Raw genomic sequence first — 17,410 nt, forward strand, 5'->3', positions numbered from 1 at the left:
GTGCCCCAGGTGGATGGGGAGGGAAGGAAGGAGGGAGGGCCCAGCGACCCCCCGCCCCCCGCTTAACCAGTTAACCAGTTAAGTGGGATTTTCCACCCCTAGTCCTGCCCCTGACGGCCGGGTAGCCGAGAGGCGCACCCCGGTGATGAGTAACGAGCACATCACGACTCAAGTGGGAGCATGCGGCTCGACAGTCGGGTGCATTGCCAGGTCTCCACAGCCAAGAACGGCGCCAGCCAGAGCCCAGCTCCTGCCTCGTGCTCAGTCGAACCGGCCGCTCGACTGGCTGGAGCTACGCCAGGCCCGGCACTGTGAGAGCACCGGCCGGCTGTGCAGGCGGTGCTGTGCGCTGCCTTCTCCCTTGAGAACAATCCTGTGTGCGTTTGCTCCCCTGCCCACCCCAGCACACAGGGACTTAGGGGCCCAGCGGGCAAAGTATCCAGCAACCTCCCCGGAGGTCACGGCCGGGAGAATTCCCAGCCTCTTCTCCCACAGCGACGTGACAGGAGCGTGGGCACGACAGACGGGCGGCCTGCGCCGGCTCGGGGGAGAGCAACCTCCTTCCAATTACAGCCTAGGCTGAGCCCCGTCGCCCCAGGGCAGGAGGAGGGGGGCGGAAGGCAGCGGGTTTCACACACGCCCGGTGAAATGCCGTTGGGCTATTTCCTAACCTGTGGAACTCACTGCCCCAGGGCATGACGGGTAAGTCGCCTTCTGAAGGACGGCAGCGACTCGGGCAAGCAGGGCCGGGCATGCCGTGGACGGCAGAGCAGGGGCTGACGCGTGACCCGCCCCCCCCGAGGATTCTGCACCGAGCGCCCGCAGGCAGCAGGCCACCCCGGCAGGAGGTCACTTACGGCAGTCCTTCTCATCCTCGCCGTCTCCACAGTTGTCCTGCCCATTGCAGCGGAAGATTCCTGGGATGCAGCGGTTGGTGTTGGTGCATTTGAACTGGCTGGGCAGGCAGACGTGGATATCTGGAGGCAGAGAAGGGGAGATGGTGAGGGGGTGGGGGGGGGGATCTCCTGCTTCACTCGGCCACGCGCTGCTGCTCCAGAGAGCCTGGAGGATCAGGAGCCCTGCTGGGGACCCAGGCATCCGGGGGGCCCGTACCGCAGTTGGCCTCGTCCGAGTTGTCCTGGCAGTCGTTGTCTCCGTCGCAGATAAAGGCCGGGTTGGTGCAGATCCCTGTGGAGCACTGGAACTGCCCCGGACGGCACTTGAATTCAGCTGCAGGAGGGAGAGGGCAGTGGGTAACACCTTGTGCCAGATGAAGCCTGGCACTTCTACAGCACGGGGAGACGGACCCCAGGGCCAACCTGCCAGCCCCCAGGGTCCTGCACAGGGAGTGGACCCTGGGCTGCCAGCACCACCATCACAGGCCCCTTACTGCATACACAAAGGAGCAGCCCAGCAGCTAGCAGCAGCAGTAGGTTGTTATCCCTCCATGTAAAGAAGCGCACTACACAAATGCTCCCCCTCCTGCTGGAGTCAATGGGCTGTGGGAGGGCAGGGAATCAGCCCCAAACATGCTTCCACAATTCACATAGGAATCACTGGTGTCACTGAAATGCAGCCACCTCTGGGGTGGGACATGGAGGCTGTTCAACAGCGCACAGCGACACGGCCAACCGACCAGGAGGGGGAGCAAAGACGACTCCCGCTGGAAATGAAAGGCAGGAGGATTTCAGAGAGTTGCAAGTCGCCCTAAGTTTGCGAGAAGCACCTCGGTAGGGCTCATTAGCAACCAAGTCTAAGGACCCAGCTGGGCGCTCCACTCCGGGATTGGCCAGAGTGCTGGGATCTGCATGGACTCGGAGAGGGGCGCCCCCCCACTGAGTCACCGGCACCCCCTGATCCAGGCAGCTGGCAGACCCAGCTCTACACAGCTGGGGAGCGCCAGCCCCCCCGCCGGAGGGGTGGCAATGCTCTCTCTGCCCCTGGGCTGCAGCAGGGCCACCTTGGCTGTGGATTTGGAAGGCCTTGGGCTCCATGGGGGGAGCAGAGCTGGCAGTGCCCGTTACCTCTGGGCCTCCTGTTGGCCTCTCGGCCGGCCCCTGAGCCCCAGCAGCCTGCCCCGGGAGGCCCCCAGGGAGACGCTCGCTCAGCAGCCCCCAGGGAAGAGGAGGAGTTCACGACTTCCCAGCCGGTTAAAAGTTCCTTGCAGCACACGGTGCGGGGGAGGTATCTCTGGGGCCTGGAATTCTCCCCGCTGGGCACCTGCTCTGAGGGGCTGCAGCTGGAGCAGGGTGCCACTGTCCGAGCGGGCAGAGCCGGGCAGCCCTGCAGGGGGACCCCTGCCCCTCCTTGGGGCCACAGCGGGGGCGGGGGGGAGCAGAGCCAGGCTCCGGCTGCCCATTGAGGCCCCCCGTCACTCACGGCAGTCCTGGGGCTCGTCCGAGCGGTCCCCGCAGTCGTCCTCCGTGTCACATTTCCACCAGAAGGGGATGCACTTGTCATTCTTGCAAACAAACTGCGGCAGAGAGAGGGGGCGAGGCTGGAGTAGCAGCACGGGGGGCCCCACGGACCAGCTGGGTCTCTGTCCCGGTGCACTGGGACTAGACGCCCCCTGCCCCGGGCGTGCACAAAGCCTGCGTGCCGGGGCGCCCACCCTGACCCCCTCGGACGCTAGGAAGATGAATGGGCAAAGCGCGGTTGCAACCACTGTCCTGGGTTTGCACCAAGTGGGCCCAGGGAGGTGTCTGCTGGAAGCTGGTGATTGACTGAAGCTGTGTGTGCTGCTCGAGTCTGTCAGGTTGTATGGGGAGCTCTCAGTGTGGGTTAGTTTCTAGGAGGTCGCAGCAGGAGATCTGGCACCGACTGTGACAGGTTCCTGGTCCGGTGAAGCCGGATGGGACAAAGGACCTTATCGGATTCCACTCACCGCCTGAGAAGTTTGGTTGTGAACGTGTGACTGACCAGAAAGGACCTGGACAGGTGACGAATGTGCTTCCATATGGGGAGAACGATGGAATTCCCTCCTCCGGGGCCAGGGGCCAAAGGGGCCCTGAGGCTCCTCCGTTTGCCTGCAGCCCAGCTCAGCTGTCAGGAGCGTCTCTGCTCTGAACCGAGCCCGGGGGGGTCGCTGACCCGGCCTGGCAGAGGACGGACTCCAGGGACATTTACGTGCGCGGCTGTTCCCTCTGCTGCAGCCGGCACCACGCGCTGCGCGACTCGGGTGGGTCATTTAACTGCTCTAACGAGTTTCACTGTCACCGTGTTCTTTGGTTCTTTTTATGAATAAACGTTTCCATGTTTGACTCCAAAGGACGGGCCCAGCGTGCTCCTCTGGGCGAGATCTGAGCTACACACTGACCTGGGGCTGGGGCTGGCCCTGGTAGAGCCTGTGTGGATGTGGTGCGACTGGCTTTCGTAATCTGTGTGTGTGGAGGGGACTGGCTGTGGCCCAGGGGATGCTGCAGCGTCGGAGGCAATTGGTGCGTGACTCTGGCTGGCCACGGCGGCGACAGCCATGAGCGGTGGGGCAGGTTTGGTGCCTTGCAGTGAAGGTCCCCCAGTCGGGGGCTGTAAGGGGCCCTGTGTTAAGCTGCAATTTGCCCTGCTCTGGTTCTCTCAGCTGTGTTCAGAAAAACCTCCACCGTTATGTCCCCCTCCTCCGGAGCCTCCGCCCAGTCCGGCGCAGGGGAGCTGCTGGGGCCGGCCCTGCCTGGGCAGAGGGACCCGCTCAGCGCCAGCCGGCCCGGCACTGGTGGGCAGCGCCCCGGGCGGGTTACCTGGCTGGCCGTGCAGTTGGAGACGCAGGTCCTGCCGTCGCTGCCCAGGTAGAAGTTGGTGGGGCAGGCGCACTTGTGGCTGCCGCCCGGGGCCAGCAGGCACAGGTTGCTGCAGCCGCCGTTGTTGGTTTTGCAGGGATGGCTGGGGACTGGGGAGAGGGGGGCACTGGGTCAGAGTCTGGGGGCACAGCCGGCTCCTGACCCCCCGCTCGGCAGGTCTTCACCCTGCCCCCCAGGTCCCACGCGTGCTCCCCCACCATCTCTCCTGCCCCTCCCAGCAGCCCCACAGGGCCTGGACCCCAGCCGGGGAGCCCCAGCCCATGCAGCGCAGGCTGCCTCCCTCCCTCACCGTCCGGCTGCCGGTAGGCGTGGTAGATGTGGATGTCCATGGGGCGGTGCAGGGTGCTGATCAGCACCGTCTTGTTGGCCCCGGTGGTCTTGTGAGCGCGGTTGATGGACTTGGTCTCCCAGTCAGTCCAGTAGATGTAGTCCTCGAAGAGGGTGAGTGCAAAGATGTGTGGGATGTCCTGGCTCAGCACTGCGGGGAGAGGGGGCCGAGCTCAGGCAGGGCGGGGTGGGGGCCTCGCCCCCTTCCGCACAGGGAACCCCCAGTCCTGCTGCCGGGAGCCCCCAAGCGTGTAGGTGGCGCCCTCTACGGGCCCGACACTGCAATAACCGGCTGCAGCACCCGGGGATCCCGCCCCCAGCTCCAGAGCGGCCGGTGGCTGGAAGCGAGAGGGCAGGTGGTTTTAAGATTTCGCTATTCACACGTGAGCTCCTGGAAGCACCAGTCTTAAGTCTCCAGGGGCCGATCGATCACACGCCTCGTGCTGCAGCAGCGGGGCTCTCCGGGAGGGCTGGCAAAGGGAACCGCTCACCCCGGCTCGCAGCCGGGAAAGCAACGCAAGAAGACAGGGTGAGGTGTCGCTTGCCCAAGGGGTTAGGGGCAGAGCTGGGGATAGAACCGAGTGTCCCGTCCCCCAACCCTACAATATATCCATGAGGCAGCAACCCCCAGCCCCAGGCCAGGAGCAGAACCCAGGAGTCCTGGCTCCCTGTCCCCACCCACTAGGCAGCAACCCCCAGCCCCAGGCCAGGAGCAGAACCAGGAGTCCTGGCTGCCCGTCCCCACCCACTCGGCAGCAACAGAACCCAGGAGTCCTGCCTCCCAGGGCCCTGCTTGTTTGAGCAAGAGCTGCGGCTCCCAGCTGGCCTCACCGACGTGCCGGTTGGAGCCGTCCAGGCTGGCGAACTCAATGTAGTCCTCCCGGGCGTCCGCCCAGTAGATGCGGCTGTTGATGTAGTCCAACGTGAGGCCGTTGGGCCAGGTGATCTTGGTGTCCACGATGACGCTGCGGTTGGTGCCGTCCATGCCGATCTTGCCGATCAGGGAGTGGTCGCCCCAGTCCGTCCAGTACAGGTAACTGGGGGCAAAAAGGGGACGGGGGCAGGAGAGGCTGAGTTACAAGGGCAGCAGCCGCCGTGCTAGAGCATCCTGCCCGCCGTGGCAGAGGGGAAACTGAGGCACCTCGTCCCGGGGTTTCCCCAGCCAGGTAAGAAGCAGAGCTGGGAGCGCGCCTAGAACCCTGGAGCCCTGCTCCCATCCCCAGCTTGGGAGAGAACCCCTCGGGGGTGCCACGGCCGGCCAGCCCCCAGGAAGGTGGCGCCTGCATCTGGGCCGCAGGCCGAGACGAGAGCTGGCCGGGGCCCCTCACCCGTTCTGCACGTCCACCACCAGCGCCCGGGGCTCTCGCAGTCCCGAGTTCACCAGCACCGTGCGATAGGCCCCGTTCAGCTTCGACACCTCGATGGTGTCCCGACCCTTGTCGCACCAGTAGAGGTTCCCGCCCACCCAGTCCACAGCCAGCCCGTCGGGGTTACTCAGGCCCGTGCGGTGCAGGACCTGCCGGGAGAAGGGGATGAGTCAGGGCCCTGCCGCAGCCTCCCCCTGCCGCTGGCACGCTAGGTCCAGCCCCGCTCCCCCAACCCCCAGGGACCCGGCCCCACCCTGCTCCCACGGGAATGGTGAGTTCCCCAGCAGTCCCGCCCCCAGGGAACGTGAGCCCCTCCTCCGGCGGTCCCACCCTGCTCCCCACTAAGGACTAAGGGGGAAGCCGGCGCCCACCTGGACATTGCTACCGTTGATGTGCATCCGGCGGATCATGCTGCCCTGTGTGGTGACGTCTGTCCAGTAGATCATCTGCTCCCGGTAGTCAAAGTCCAGCGCCACGGCATTGTTCAGCCCCTGGAGCCGCCGCGGCCCGGAAGAAGGCGTGTGAGGCCTTGCGCTCTCGCCACGTCTCCGCTAGCCGGGGCAGCAGGCGGGGCGCAGCCACAGCCGCCCACCATCCCTCAACGCGGGCGCGACGCCCCTCCCTCCCCAGCCGCGCGTCCGAGCCGCTGGCCGCAAGGGGCAGAGCCAAGCTTTGGGCAGGACCTACCAGGTATGCAGCCAGCTCCTGATGGACTGCTGTTTGTGTAGCACCTGCCCTGTGCACACCAGCTACCAAGCAGTCACATTGGTGACCTGGAAGCTATTGTTTGCACAAGACCTACTGTATTTGTAACCTGCTACCACGGAGCTATTGTTTATGTAGGTCCTACCATATTTGTAACCCCTTACCTAGGAGCTATTGTTTGCACAGGTCCTACCATATTTATAAACAACTACCCCGGAGCTACTGTTTGCATAGGACCTACCATATTTGTCACCTGCTACCCAGGAGCTATTGTTTACGTAGGACCTACCACACCCACAGCCCATTATGGAGGCACTCCTTTGCCAGCTGGGCTGGTGCTAGTGCTCCTGGCATGAAGTGAGATGAAGCCCCATGCCCCCCCGTCAGCAGTGGGCACACCTGGGGCCGAGGGCAGAGTGGAGGCAGCCAGAGGGCCCATCACCCACCCAGTGTGCTGCCGGCCGGACTGAGGGATGCCCCCGGGGCTGCCATGGAGCAGTGCTGCCTGGACCAGCTGACGCGCAGCCCATAGGCCATGGGAGTCTTCCCTGTGCCCCACACCCCTGGCCCCCACTGCCACTGCTCCCCCCAGCAGCCTGGGGGGCCCGACCCCAGCCAGCACAGGCCGGTCGCCAGCCCCACCTGGGCTGCTGCCCATGGGCGAGGCCTGGCCGCCCCGCCGGCGTCACCTGTTTGAGCAGCGTGTAGTTGGAGCCATCCAGGTTGAGCTTCCTCAGGTAGTAGCGGTTGGCGAAGATGAGGAAGGGCTCTTCATCTGCGGGGGGAGCCAGGGGACATGTCAGACCAGCACCACTCGGATCCCCTCCTCCCCAAGCCTCACACAGGCCCAGCAACTTCCCCGAGCAGAACCGGCTACTGGCGCACAGGTCTGCCCTGCGGCAGCCAAGCCGGGCCTGGCCGGCCGGCACGACCCACCCTGCCAAACTGCTGGGGGCCCAAGTCCCAGCATGCGGCTGGCTCGGCTCAGCTCGGCTCGGGCGCACAGCAAACCCAGCGCGGCTGCACAGCCAGCCCGGCTCTCTCCCAGAGCCACACCGAGCGCCAGCTCCCCGGCCACAGCCCCTCACCGGTGACGGCTTTGCAGCTGGTCGGGTCGTTGGGCTTCAGCCGGTAGCCCTCGGTGCACAGGCACTTGAAGCTTCCCAGCGTGTTGATGCATTTCTGGCTGCAGGGGTAGGAGGTGGTGCATTCGTCGATGTCGACGCACGTCTTCCCATCATCCTTCAACCTGTACCCAGGCCGGCATCTACACTGCAGGGGCAGCGGGGAGCCGTCAGGGGCGTCACCGCAGCCCGGAGGGACGTGGATTGGACATTATTGGCTTTTAAAGGGAACGCGCAAACCACCACTGCAACCGCTGGCCTAGGGCTGCACCAAACCTGGTGCCGAGAGGTGTCTGACGAAGACAGATATTTACCAATGACCTGGATGAGGGGTTGGATTGCACCCTCAGCAAGTTTGTGGATGACACTAAGCTAGGGGGAGAGGTAGATATGCTGGAGGAGAGGGACAGGGTCCAGAGTGACTTAAGCAAATTGGAAGACTGGGCCGCAAGAAATCTGATGAGGTTCAATAAGGACAAGTGCAGAGTCCTGCACTTGGGCCGGGAGAATCCCAAGCATTGTTACAGGCTGGGGTCCGACTGGCTCCGTAGTAGTTCTGCAGAAAAGGACCTGGGAGTTGTAGTGGACGAGAAGCTGGGCGTGAGTCACCAGTGTGTCGCTGTAGCCAAGAAGGCGAATGGCGTATCAGGTTGCATCAAGAGGAGCGTTGCCAGTAAATCCAGAGAAGAGATTGTTCCTCTTTATTCGGCCTTGGTGAGGCCACATCTGCAGCACTGTGTCCAGTTCTGGGCCCCCAATTATAGGAAGGATGTGGACACACTGGAGAGGGTCCAGCGGAGGGCAACCAAAATAATGAGGGGGCTGGAGCATATGACCTATGAAGAAAGGTTGAGGGAATTCGCACTGTTCAGTCTGCAGAAGAGAAGACTGAGGGGGTGTGATGGAGTGGGGAATACCTATGTGTGTGTGTGTGTGAGTGGCTCACAGAGGGTGTGGGGCTCCTGCTGAGGGTAACCTTGATGACCAGGTAACACCTTTGCACTGCAGACAAAGGAGGAGGTGGAGCCTGAGGTGTTTAAATTGGAACTGGGATTTGGGAAGCAGTTAGTCTGGGCTGGGAGAGAGAGAGAGACAAAGGAGGGGGCAAGGCCCCAGCTCTGGGGGCCCCTCGGGGCCTCCTCTCCCCAACATGGATTGGACTGGCTGTCTCTGCCTGCTGTACTGACTCCTCTGTATAATGCTGTGTCCTGTTGGCTAATAAACCTGCTGTTTTCCTGCTGAGTGAGAGACTCTCCTGCCTGCGGACAGGGTGCAGAGCTTGGGGGACCCCAGAACCCCATCACACTGGTGTCAGAAGTGGGATGTTCTGCACCCCGAGGATGGAGCATCCAGCAGTAAGTGACCGGGGCCCCGGAAGAAGTGGGGCCTGCGAGACCCAGGTGTGCTGATGGGCAGTGAGGTGCAGCTCCCCAAGGCGGAGGGGCCTGCGGCCGAACCCAAGCAACTGCGGTCATGGTCCTCGAGAGGGGGTGTCACACCCGAGGAGGGGTTACTCCTGGGAATCTGTTGGAGTCGGTCCCAGAAGGTGGAGGGGCCGAGAGCCCAACCCCCAGGAACAAGTGACCCCTGAGGAGGCTGACGCTGAATGAGTCCTTCCCAAGACAGGGTGCTCATGGTCCTTGAGAGCGGGTGCCACACTGAAGAAGGGGTTCCGCTGGGAGTCTGTTGGAGTCGGTCCCAGAAGGTGGAGGGGCCGAGAGCCAAACCCCCAGGAACAAGTGACCCCTGAGGAGGCTGACACTGAATGAGTTCTTCCCAAGACAGTGTGCTCATGGTCCCTGAGAGCGGGTGTCACACTGAAGAAGGGGTTCCGCTGGGAGTCTGTTGGAGTCGGTCCCAAAGGGCAGAGGGGCCTACGGCCTAACCCTGGGCAGCTTGTGACCCGCAAGGAGCCTGGCACACTGAAGGGATTCTTCCAGGAATCGTGGGGTGCAGAGGGCATCAGCCTAAGAGCCTGCAACCACGCTGAGCAACTCCGCTGTGAAGTGGCAGCACCTGGAAACCGAATCGAGATTAAAGAAGCTGGACAAGGCAGCGTGGATGTGCAGTGGCAGAGCTAAGGGCTGGGGAGAATCCTGCAAAGGTGAGCCCGGATCGGGGCAGGGAACCCCGCACTGCCTGGAGTTCTGAACCGAGTGGCCTGCCACAGCTCAAGGAGGGAAGGAGCGATTCCAACCCATCATCTACTAGTGGCCAAGACAGACCTGTGAAAAGTTTTCCAGGCCTGGGCCGAGGAAGGTGCCTGTGTGGCTGTGCAGGAAAGCAGCTGATCCACTGGGAATGGCAAGTTGTCTGTGAGAGAAGCTGCTTCACCTTCTGTGTGTGTGTGGAGACCAGCCGGGGGGCTGGGACAAAGGAGAAAGTGTCTCCCATTGTCTGTCTGTGTTGAACAGCAGCAGCAGCCTGGGGAGAGAGCAGAGCCTGCGTTTGGAAAAGGTGCCAATGAGGAAACTAGCCCATTGTCTGAGGAAGATTCACCAGCCTAGGGTGGCTGGAGAAGGATCCACCAGAAAAGAGCATTCCAGGTGTGTCTCTGAATCCAGCCATGGGGGCTGGAGCAGAGGGAATGGCTCTGGGATGGGCAGTGGTATCCCTGCTAAGGACACTGGTCCTTGGTGCAAAAAAAGTGCTTCTGCTTCTGGGGAAGTGAATCCTTTGCCTGAGCCTGTGGGGGCTCAAGATGGAGCCAAGATCCCAGAGCTGGATCTGAGGGCAGCTGAAGCCCAGATGGGAAGTGGGCCTACCTCTGTGTCTCTCAGGGGGGATAATGCTTTAAGTTGGTCTAATCCAGTTAGTATCATCAGGGAATCCCAGAGACCAGACGATTCTGGTACTTGTTCTTTGCCTGATGCTGAGGTGTTACTGGGAGGGGGTGAGAGGACTCTGTCCTACCAGAGTCATCCTCTCACCAGGACACAAGAACAGATGGGCAATGGAGTTACGCTGACTGATGAAGATAAAGGAGCTGGTAGCAAAAGGGAGGAAAGGAACCCTGACCTTCTGTCCGGTGGTACTGGCTGTCTGCCTGGAGGGGGATTACATGGGAATCTGCCTGATGGGCCAGAAGTGATCCTGGGTGTAGGTGAAACCCAGGAGCTGGTTGTGGCTCAAGGGAGCAGTGCCCCTGTGGAGCCAGACAGGGGTGAGTTATTGTTTGGGGGAGCTCTTGAGGAAAAGAATTTCCCTGAAACTTTTCCTGACCCGTCTGTGGGGACTGCAGAAAATGGGAGTGAGGTGAAGGAGAGTGAACAGAAAAGGTGCTTGTCTGTGAGAGCCGGAGCAGCCCTTTGCCTGGGGAGAAGTTTGTTTCAGCTCCTAATGGCCAGGACCTGCCTGAGTGTGAAACCACTGGCTGTGCTCTGCAAGGGTCCAAAGCAGGCAGGGTAAAAGTTTCTCAGGAATTGGAAGCTGGTGCAAGTAAAGTGAAAACTATCAGGTAGTGTGAGCAGCCCTGTGAGAACCAAGTAAAACAGCTGCACAGTCAGTCTCTGTAGGATGCAGGAGAGGTTCAGCAATTCCCCATCTCCAAATGCTAGAAACACTTATATTCTCACACTGGACTCCAATTCTGATTCCATGGGGAGGCAGTAGTTGGAGGTGGAAGGACAAAGAAGCTTTGGGCCTGGTGGGCCAATAAGGGATAAACAGTGATTCCTCCATGTGGATTCTGCGTCTGGGACTCACAAAACAACTTTTAAAAACCAGTTTGGTTTGCAAATTTCCAAACTGGCTGGGAGGGGGAAGTCTCCCTGAGATCATCAATGGCCCAGCTCTTGTTAGAAGGGAGGGCACAGCCAGAGAGATCAAATTTCCACCCCAGGGGGCAAGGGAAAAGATTAGAACTTAATGGTGCTAAGAAAGGCCTCAGCCATTTATCCCCAAAATACCAAATTCTCAAGGATGTTGCACAAAGGTTGTGGTCTACCAAAGAGCAACGTAAATGTGCAGTTGCAATGGGGTTGTTCTGTTACTCACGCTAACTGCTGTAACCAAGGGGTGCTGCTCCCAAAAGCTGTAAAATTGTACCATGCACTAAATGTTTAAAAAAAGCCATGTGACATAATAACATTGATGTAGAAGCATAAATTGTATGTTAAAGGAGTCTGCAACTCTAAAATGTCACCATTGTTCCCTGTAACTAGTCTTGCAACCTCTGACATGAGAAGGAACATTCCAAACCTATTGTGTGGCATGGAAGGGGAAACTGAGGCACACAGCCATTGTGGTGGTCTGGCTAAATGCCAATGATGGAAGCATTTGTACCTTCCATTACTGGACTGTAACTGAATTCCAAACGTCGACTGGAGCAGCTGTATGGACTGGTGGTCAGATGGGGCAGGACCCAGACCACAAAAAACCTGTTTAATCTGTTGGTGCTGCAGCATCTGTATGGGCTCTGCCTGCCCGACTTGAGAACGTGGCTAATGGACCGGGGCCAAAGCAGCGAGACCAACCAACCCAAGGGAACTAAAGGGACTTGCCCGGCTGCATCACATGAAAAGGGCCAAGACCAAGCTCCTAACTTGGAGCCTCCCCCAGCAGGACTATGACGTGGAGGTGGTGCACATCAAGGGGAGAACAGAGGGTACAGCCGATGCCCTGTCACAAGGGGAGAGCCCCGAACTTCCCCAGGTCACCAGTTGAGTGACCCCGCTCAGTTCGGTCTGGAAGGGGGGAGAGATGTGATGGAGTGGGGAATACCTATGTGTGTGTGTGTGTGAGTGGCTCACAGAGGGTGTGGGGCTCCTGCTGAGGGTAACCTTGATGACCAGGTAACACCTTTGCACTGCAGACAAAGGAGGAGGTGGAGCCTGAGGTGTTTAAATTGGAACTGGGATTTGGGAAGCAGTTAGTCTGGGCTGGGAGAGAGAGAGAGACAAAGGAGGGGGCAAGGCCCCAGCTCTGGGGGCCCCTCGGGGCCTCCTCTCCCCAACATGGATTGGACTGGCTGTCTCTGCCTGCTGTACTGACTCCTCTGTATAATGCTGTGTCCTGTTGGCTAATAAACCTGCTGTTTTCCTGCTGAGTGAGAGACTCTCCTGCCTGCGGACAGGGTGCAGAGCTTGGGGGACCCCAGAACCCCATCACAGGGGGAACTTGGTAACAGCCTTCAGCTTACTGCAGGGAGGTTGCAAAGAGGCTGGAGAGAGGCTGTTCACAGTGGTCACAGATGGCAGAACATGGAACAACGGTCTCAAGTTGTGGTTGGGAAGGTCCAGGTTGAACATTAGGAAAAACTTTCTCACTAGGAGGGCGGTGAAGCAGTGGAAGGTCTCCCCAGGGAAGTAGTGGGGTCTCCATCCCTGGAGGTGTTTAAGTCTCGCCTCGACAAAGCCCTCGCAGGGCTGATCTGATGGGTTTGGCCCTGCTTAGAGCTGGGGGCTGGACTCGGTGGCTTTTTTAGGTCTCTTCCAGCTCTACTGTTCTATGATTCTATGATTTAAGTGGGCCTTTGCCCATGACAGCTCAAGCTCCCAAGTATCTGTTAGTCTCTAAGGTGCCGCAGGACGTCTTGTTGTGCTTGAAGATACAGACTAACACAGCCACCTCTCTGATACTTGGTGACAGCTGGTGAGTCACGGAGTCTGTTTACACTCCTGCCGTGTCTGTACGCTTGGAAGACGGTGGCAGAATGTCAAGGCAAGGACATGGCCAGGTGCCCTGATCACGAGATTCTCCATTGCCAACGTGCTCTCCGACAGGGAGGAACAACAGAATTCCCTCCACTTGGGCCTGGGGATAAAGGGAGCCCTGAGGCGCCTCCGTTTTGTCTTCAGTTTCCAGGAGCATTTCTGCCGAGACCTGAGCCCGGGGGGCGGGATGGACGACCCGGCCTCACAGAGGACGGGCTCCAGAGACTTAAGCCCGCAGCTGTTCCATCTGCTGCAGCCGGGTGTGCGTCACCGGATCGCTTTAACAATTTTATTCTCACCTTAGTCTGTCTGTCTGTCTGTCTATCAATAACTAGATTCTCAAAGACGGGCCCAGCGTGCTCTCTTGGGTCAGATCGGAGGCACAGGTTGACCTGGGGATGGGCCGGTCCTTTGGGACTGGGAGAACCTGTGTGGATTTGGTGAGAGCGGCTTAGGTAACCTCCCACCTGCACATGGAGGGGGCTGGCGGTGGCACAAGGGCGGCTGGCGTGTCGGAGGGAATTGCTGGGTGACTTCTGGCTGGCCAGTGCGGCGACGGCCGTGCTCGGCATGACAGGTTTGGTGCCTGACAGTGGGGGCACCCCCCAGTCTAGGGCTGTCGCTAGCCCCATTTTAAGCAATTTGCCTTGGTTGGGCTCCCTCTGCTGTGCCTGGAGAACCTCCTACATTACAGCCCAGGTATGCACCGAGGCAGGGATCGCACACGCAGGCCCCAGAGCACAAACGGGGCACGTGGATGTGCCCAACAGGGAGTGTGCACTGTCGGTGCACAGACAAACAGCGTGCACACCGACAGCTACACCCACCCGGTGTGCAAAGACAGGCACGCTCACACAGCTTGCACAAGCCGGGCACACCTGCGTCCCTCCACCTGCACCGGGCACACGCACAAGGACGCCTCTGGGGAGAGCCCGGCCCTGCCCCCCTGCCTACCTTATAGCCGATCTTGAGATCTTCGCAGTCCTGGGAGCAGCCGCTCAGCTTCCTGTTGAGACACTCATCCACGAAGCAGTTGAGCTCGTCGGAGCCGTCGCCGCAGTCGTCGTCGTTGTTGCACAGCAGGGCCTCGGGCACGCACTGACCGCTCTTGCACATGAACAACGAGTCGTTGCACTTGTTCTCTGGAACGACGGGGGGGGTCACCACAGGCGCCTTGTGCGCCCCCAGAGGCACAGCTCCCAGGGGATTCTCGGGGCGGGGAGGGGAGCCGGCCGGGCCCTACCGGAGCTGGTGCAGCGTGGGTTCTTGGGCGCCTCGTCCGAGCGGTCGTGGCAGTCGAATTCGCCGTCGCACTGCCACTGGCTGTTGCTGAGGCAGCGGCCGTTGGCGCACCGGAACTCGTGCGAGCCGCAGGTGGGGTACTCTGCGGGGACAGGGTGGCGGTCAGCGGGCCCGAGGGGCGGGGATGGAGAACCCCGCGGGGCAGGAGCCCCCGGCAGGGCCCGGCCAGTACCCACCGCACTCCGGGGACTCGTCGGAGCCGTCGCCGCAGTCATCGTCGTGGTCGCAGACGAAGTGCTTGGGGATGCACCGCCGGTTGGCGCAGGCGAACTCCTGCTGGTCGCACGTGCTGTTGTACACTGGGGAGAGCAGCCGCGTCAGCGCCCCGCGGCGGGGGGGCAGCTCGGCCGTAGGGAAACTCCCTCTGCCCTGAGAGTGGGGGGCTGCGGGCGGCGCCAAGGGAACCTGACGGCCTGAGCCCCGCAGCCCGGCTCTGCCCACAGCTGCTCCAGGCACCGGCCCAGGGCCCTGGCTGCACCCACTAGGCCACATGGCCTCCCGGGGCGACCCGAGAGCTGGTTCAGAACGAAGCCGAGCCAAGTTAACCCGCCCGTCGTGGGGTGTCTGACTCAGCCGGCTCCGCTGCAGCCTCTGGGCACCTGAACCGGAGTCAACTGACCCCTGGCCTGGGACTCCCGGCTCCTCCAGCCTCCCAGCCTGCCCCACCCCGGCTGAAGGGCGACTCACAGCAGCCAGCAGCTAAGGACTCGTCAGCCCCGTCGGCGCAGTCCTTGTCCCCGTCGCAGAGCCAGCGCTGTGGCACACACACGTAGGAGCCTGGGCACTGGAAGGACCCGGCGCTGCAGGTGGTGAGCCCTGGGGGGACAGAGGTAGCTGGACACACGCCACATGGAGAGAGGAAGTGGGCGAGGCCAGGGAGACCCCCCCCAAGTCCCCGGAGGCAGCGGCCAGCACAGAGAGGGGCCTGGGCCAGACAGCGTGCGGGTGAGAGGTCCGGGGGTGAGCTCAGCACATGCCCTTGGGGCGCTGGCTCCCTGTGCAGGTGACACTCAGCGCCCGGGGCCGGCAGGGGGCGGGTTTCAGTTCCAGGCTCTCTGGGGCTGAGGTACACGATCCCCAAAGCAGCTCACAGGGTCCAGACCCGGCTTCAGCCTGAATCCTCCCCCCGCGCCGACAGGCCGCCCCACCCCCGCCTTTTGCAGTTAGAGAAACTGAGGCACCGCACGGTCACCTGGCAAATCGCTGCTGGAACCTGTCGCTTCTCGGCTGCTCTCGCCCTCAGACGCCCTCCCAGGGCCGGGAATAGACCCAGGAACCCTGACACCCAACCCCCCCACTCTGACCACTAGTCCCCATTCCCCCTGAACAGGCTCATAGGCCCCCTGCTCTAACCACTCACGCTCCCTCTCCTGCCTGAGCTGGGAACAGAACTCAGATGTTCAGAGCACCCCTCCTGCCCCATCCACTAGCCCCATTCCCGAGGGGGTCCGGCTTCCCCTGTGCCCCTGCCAGCCTCCCTCTTCCCCCCGCCCCCCACTGGCAGGGCCAGGCCGGGGCGATGGCTCACGGCAGCGGCTGTCTTCGTCGGAGCCGTCCCCGCAGTCGTCCGCGCCGTCGCACACCCAGCGCTTGGAGATGCAGCGGTGGTTGTTGCATTCGAACTGCACGGGGTAGCAGAACTTATCTGGCGGGCAGAGCGGAGGGGAGCTCAGGCCAGGGCCAGGGCCAGGGCTGGGATGCTCAGACATGCCCTGGGGGCTGTTGCAGATCTGGGGGCGCAGGGCTCAGGGCCTGGGTGGGTGATGGACCCCCGGGAGCAGCCGTTCCCGGTTCCAGGTTGCGAGTGATCACACGGGTGGGGCTCCAGCAGGTCCCCACATGCAAGGCCAGCGGGAGCGGGACCAGCTCAGTCGGCCGGTCTGACACCACCTGGTGCTTCGGGTCAGGCAGCTGACAGCTCCATCCTGGTCACTTCCCAGACCTCAACGCCCGCCAGCCCCCAAACGAGTATGAAGCTGTCGCACAATCGGCGTGTGAAAACGTGCAAGGGGCACTCGCACTGGGGGCAGCGAGGGGCCGAGGCAGGGGAGCTGAACCACTGGCCGCGCAGCCCCTGGGAGGGCAGAGCAGGGATCCCCGGACCCCCGAGATGGACACGCACGCTCCAGGAACTGGGACCAACGCGACGGGGAGCCAGTCCCGGCAGCCTTCCCACAATGCCTTGCTCCTGCCCGCGCGCTTACTGCAGTGCGTCTCGTCCTCGCCGTTCTCACAGTCGTCCTCCTTGTCGCACGTCCAGGTCATGGGGATGCACCTCCCGCTTGGGCAGGCGAAGTAGTTGGCTGGACACTTGGGCTTCCGCAGCCCTGGGTGGCAGGGAAGGGGCCATGGTTGGGTCAGAGACACCAGCTCAGCCTGGCTGCAGCGGGGGGCCAACAGGGGCACCCAGAGACGCTCCCCCCACCCCCACATGCAACCCAGACTCGGGCCCAGACAAGTCTTAAGAGCCGAGAGGAGGATTACTGTCCCATTTGATGGATGGGGAAACTGAGGCAAGGAGCTGGTCTGCACATGGTAAAGCACAGCCCGGCACCCTGACTCCTGCGCAGCAGCCAGCCAGTCCCCCCTCGCCCAGTGCTCCTCTGGCCAGTGCCAGAGCCGGCCCGGCCCCCGCGCGCTCACCGGGACAGTTCTGCTCGTCCGAGTAGTCCCCGCAGTCGTTGGCCCCGTCGCACACCCAGCTCGGGGCATAGCACAGGGACGTGTGCTCACACTTCTGGAACGTCACGCTCTTCACCCCCAGCTTGAAGTAGCTGCTGCAGTCGGTGGCACCTGCGGGGGCCAGGTCAGCAGCGGCCCTCAGCATGAGGGCCGGGGCCTGGGCTGTTGGGGGTCCCCCTCTGCCGTGCAAGCCCTCACTGGGCCGGCTGGCAGCTGAGCGGGGCTCACGCCCAAACCACGCCCCACGGGGAGACCCGTGCCGCAACCAAACGGGGACAGCCACGGGGGAGCAGAGAGCACGCACGTCTCCACTCTGCTCACGTACAGCGCACGCTCACCAGGCCTGCCCGTGAATTGTGCACACACACAATGCACAGTTACACACACACTTGCCCTGCCCCCACTGGAGAGGCCGAGGGGAGTGCGGGGGCCGGCGGGGTCCCTGGCCCACAGGG

The 17,410-nt window shown here is 62.0% G+C and overlaps 1 protein-coding gene across 1 annotated transcript in view; it reads right to left on the reverse strand.

Annotated features, from left to right (window-relative positions):
• The window catches only part of LRP1 (LDL receptor related protein 1), a 169,046-nt gene that overhangs the window by 16,608 nt on the left and 135,028 nt on the right, over positions 1-17,410 (reverse strand). The window contains exons 49-65 of the mRNA XM_074980191.1: positions 16,917-17,066; positions 16,478-16,600; positions 15,802-15,918; positions 14,961-15,089; positions 14,450-14,572; positions 14,215-14,355; positions 13,926-14,113; positions 7,282-7,465; positions 6,883-6,968; positions 5,860-5,979; positions 5,450-5,637; positions 4,953-5,158; positions 4,084-4,272; positions 3,735-3,883; positions 2,380-2,473; positions 1,114-1,230; positions 858-977 (exon numbers count right to left, since the gene is read on the reverse strand). Of these exons, the coding sequence (XP_074836292.1) occupies positions 858-977; positions 1,114-1,230; positions 2,380-2,473; positions 3,735-3,883; positions 4,084-4,272; positions 4,953-5,158; positions 5,450-5,637; positions 5,860-5,979; positions 6,883-6,968; positions 7,282-7,465; positions 13,926-14,113; positions 14,215-14,355; positions 14,450-14,572; positions 14,961-15,089; positions 15,802-15,918; positions 16,478-16,600; positions 16,917-17,066 (2,424 nt within the window). The remainder of the gene's footprint in view (positions 1-857; positions 978-1,113; positions 1,231-2,379; positions 2,474-3,734; positions 3,884-4,083; positions 4,273-4,952; positions 5,159-5,449; positions 5,638-5,859; positions 5,980-6,882; positions 6,969-7,281; positions 7,466-13,925; positions 14,114-14,214; positions 14,356-14,449; positions 14,573-14,960; positions 15,090-15,801; positions 15,919-16,477; positions 16,601-16,916; positions 17,067-17,410) is intronic.

Source organism: Carettochelys insculpta, chromosome 29 (genome assembly GCF_033958435.1).
Source record: "Carettochelys insculpta isolate YL-2023 chromosome 29, ASM3395843v1, whole genome shotgun sequence".
NCBI lineage: Eukaryota > Metazoa > Chordata > Testudines > Carettochelyidae > Carettochelys > Carettochelys insculpta.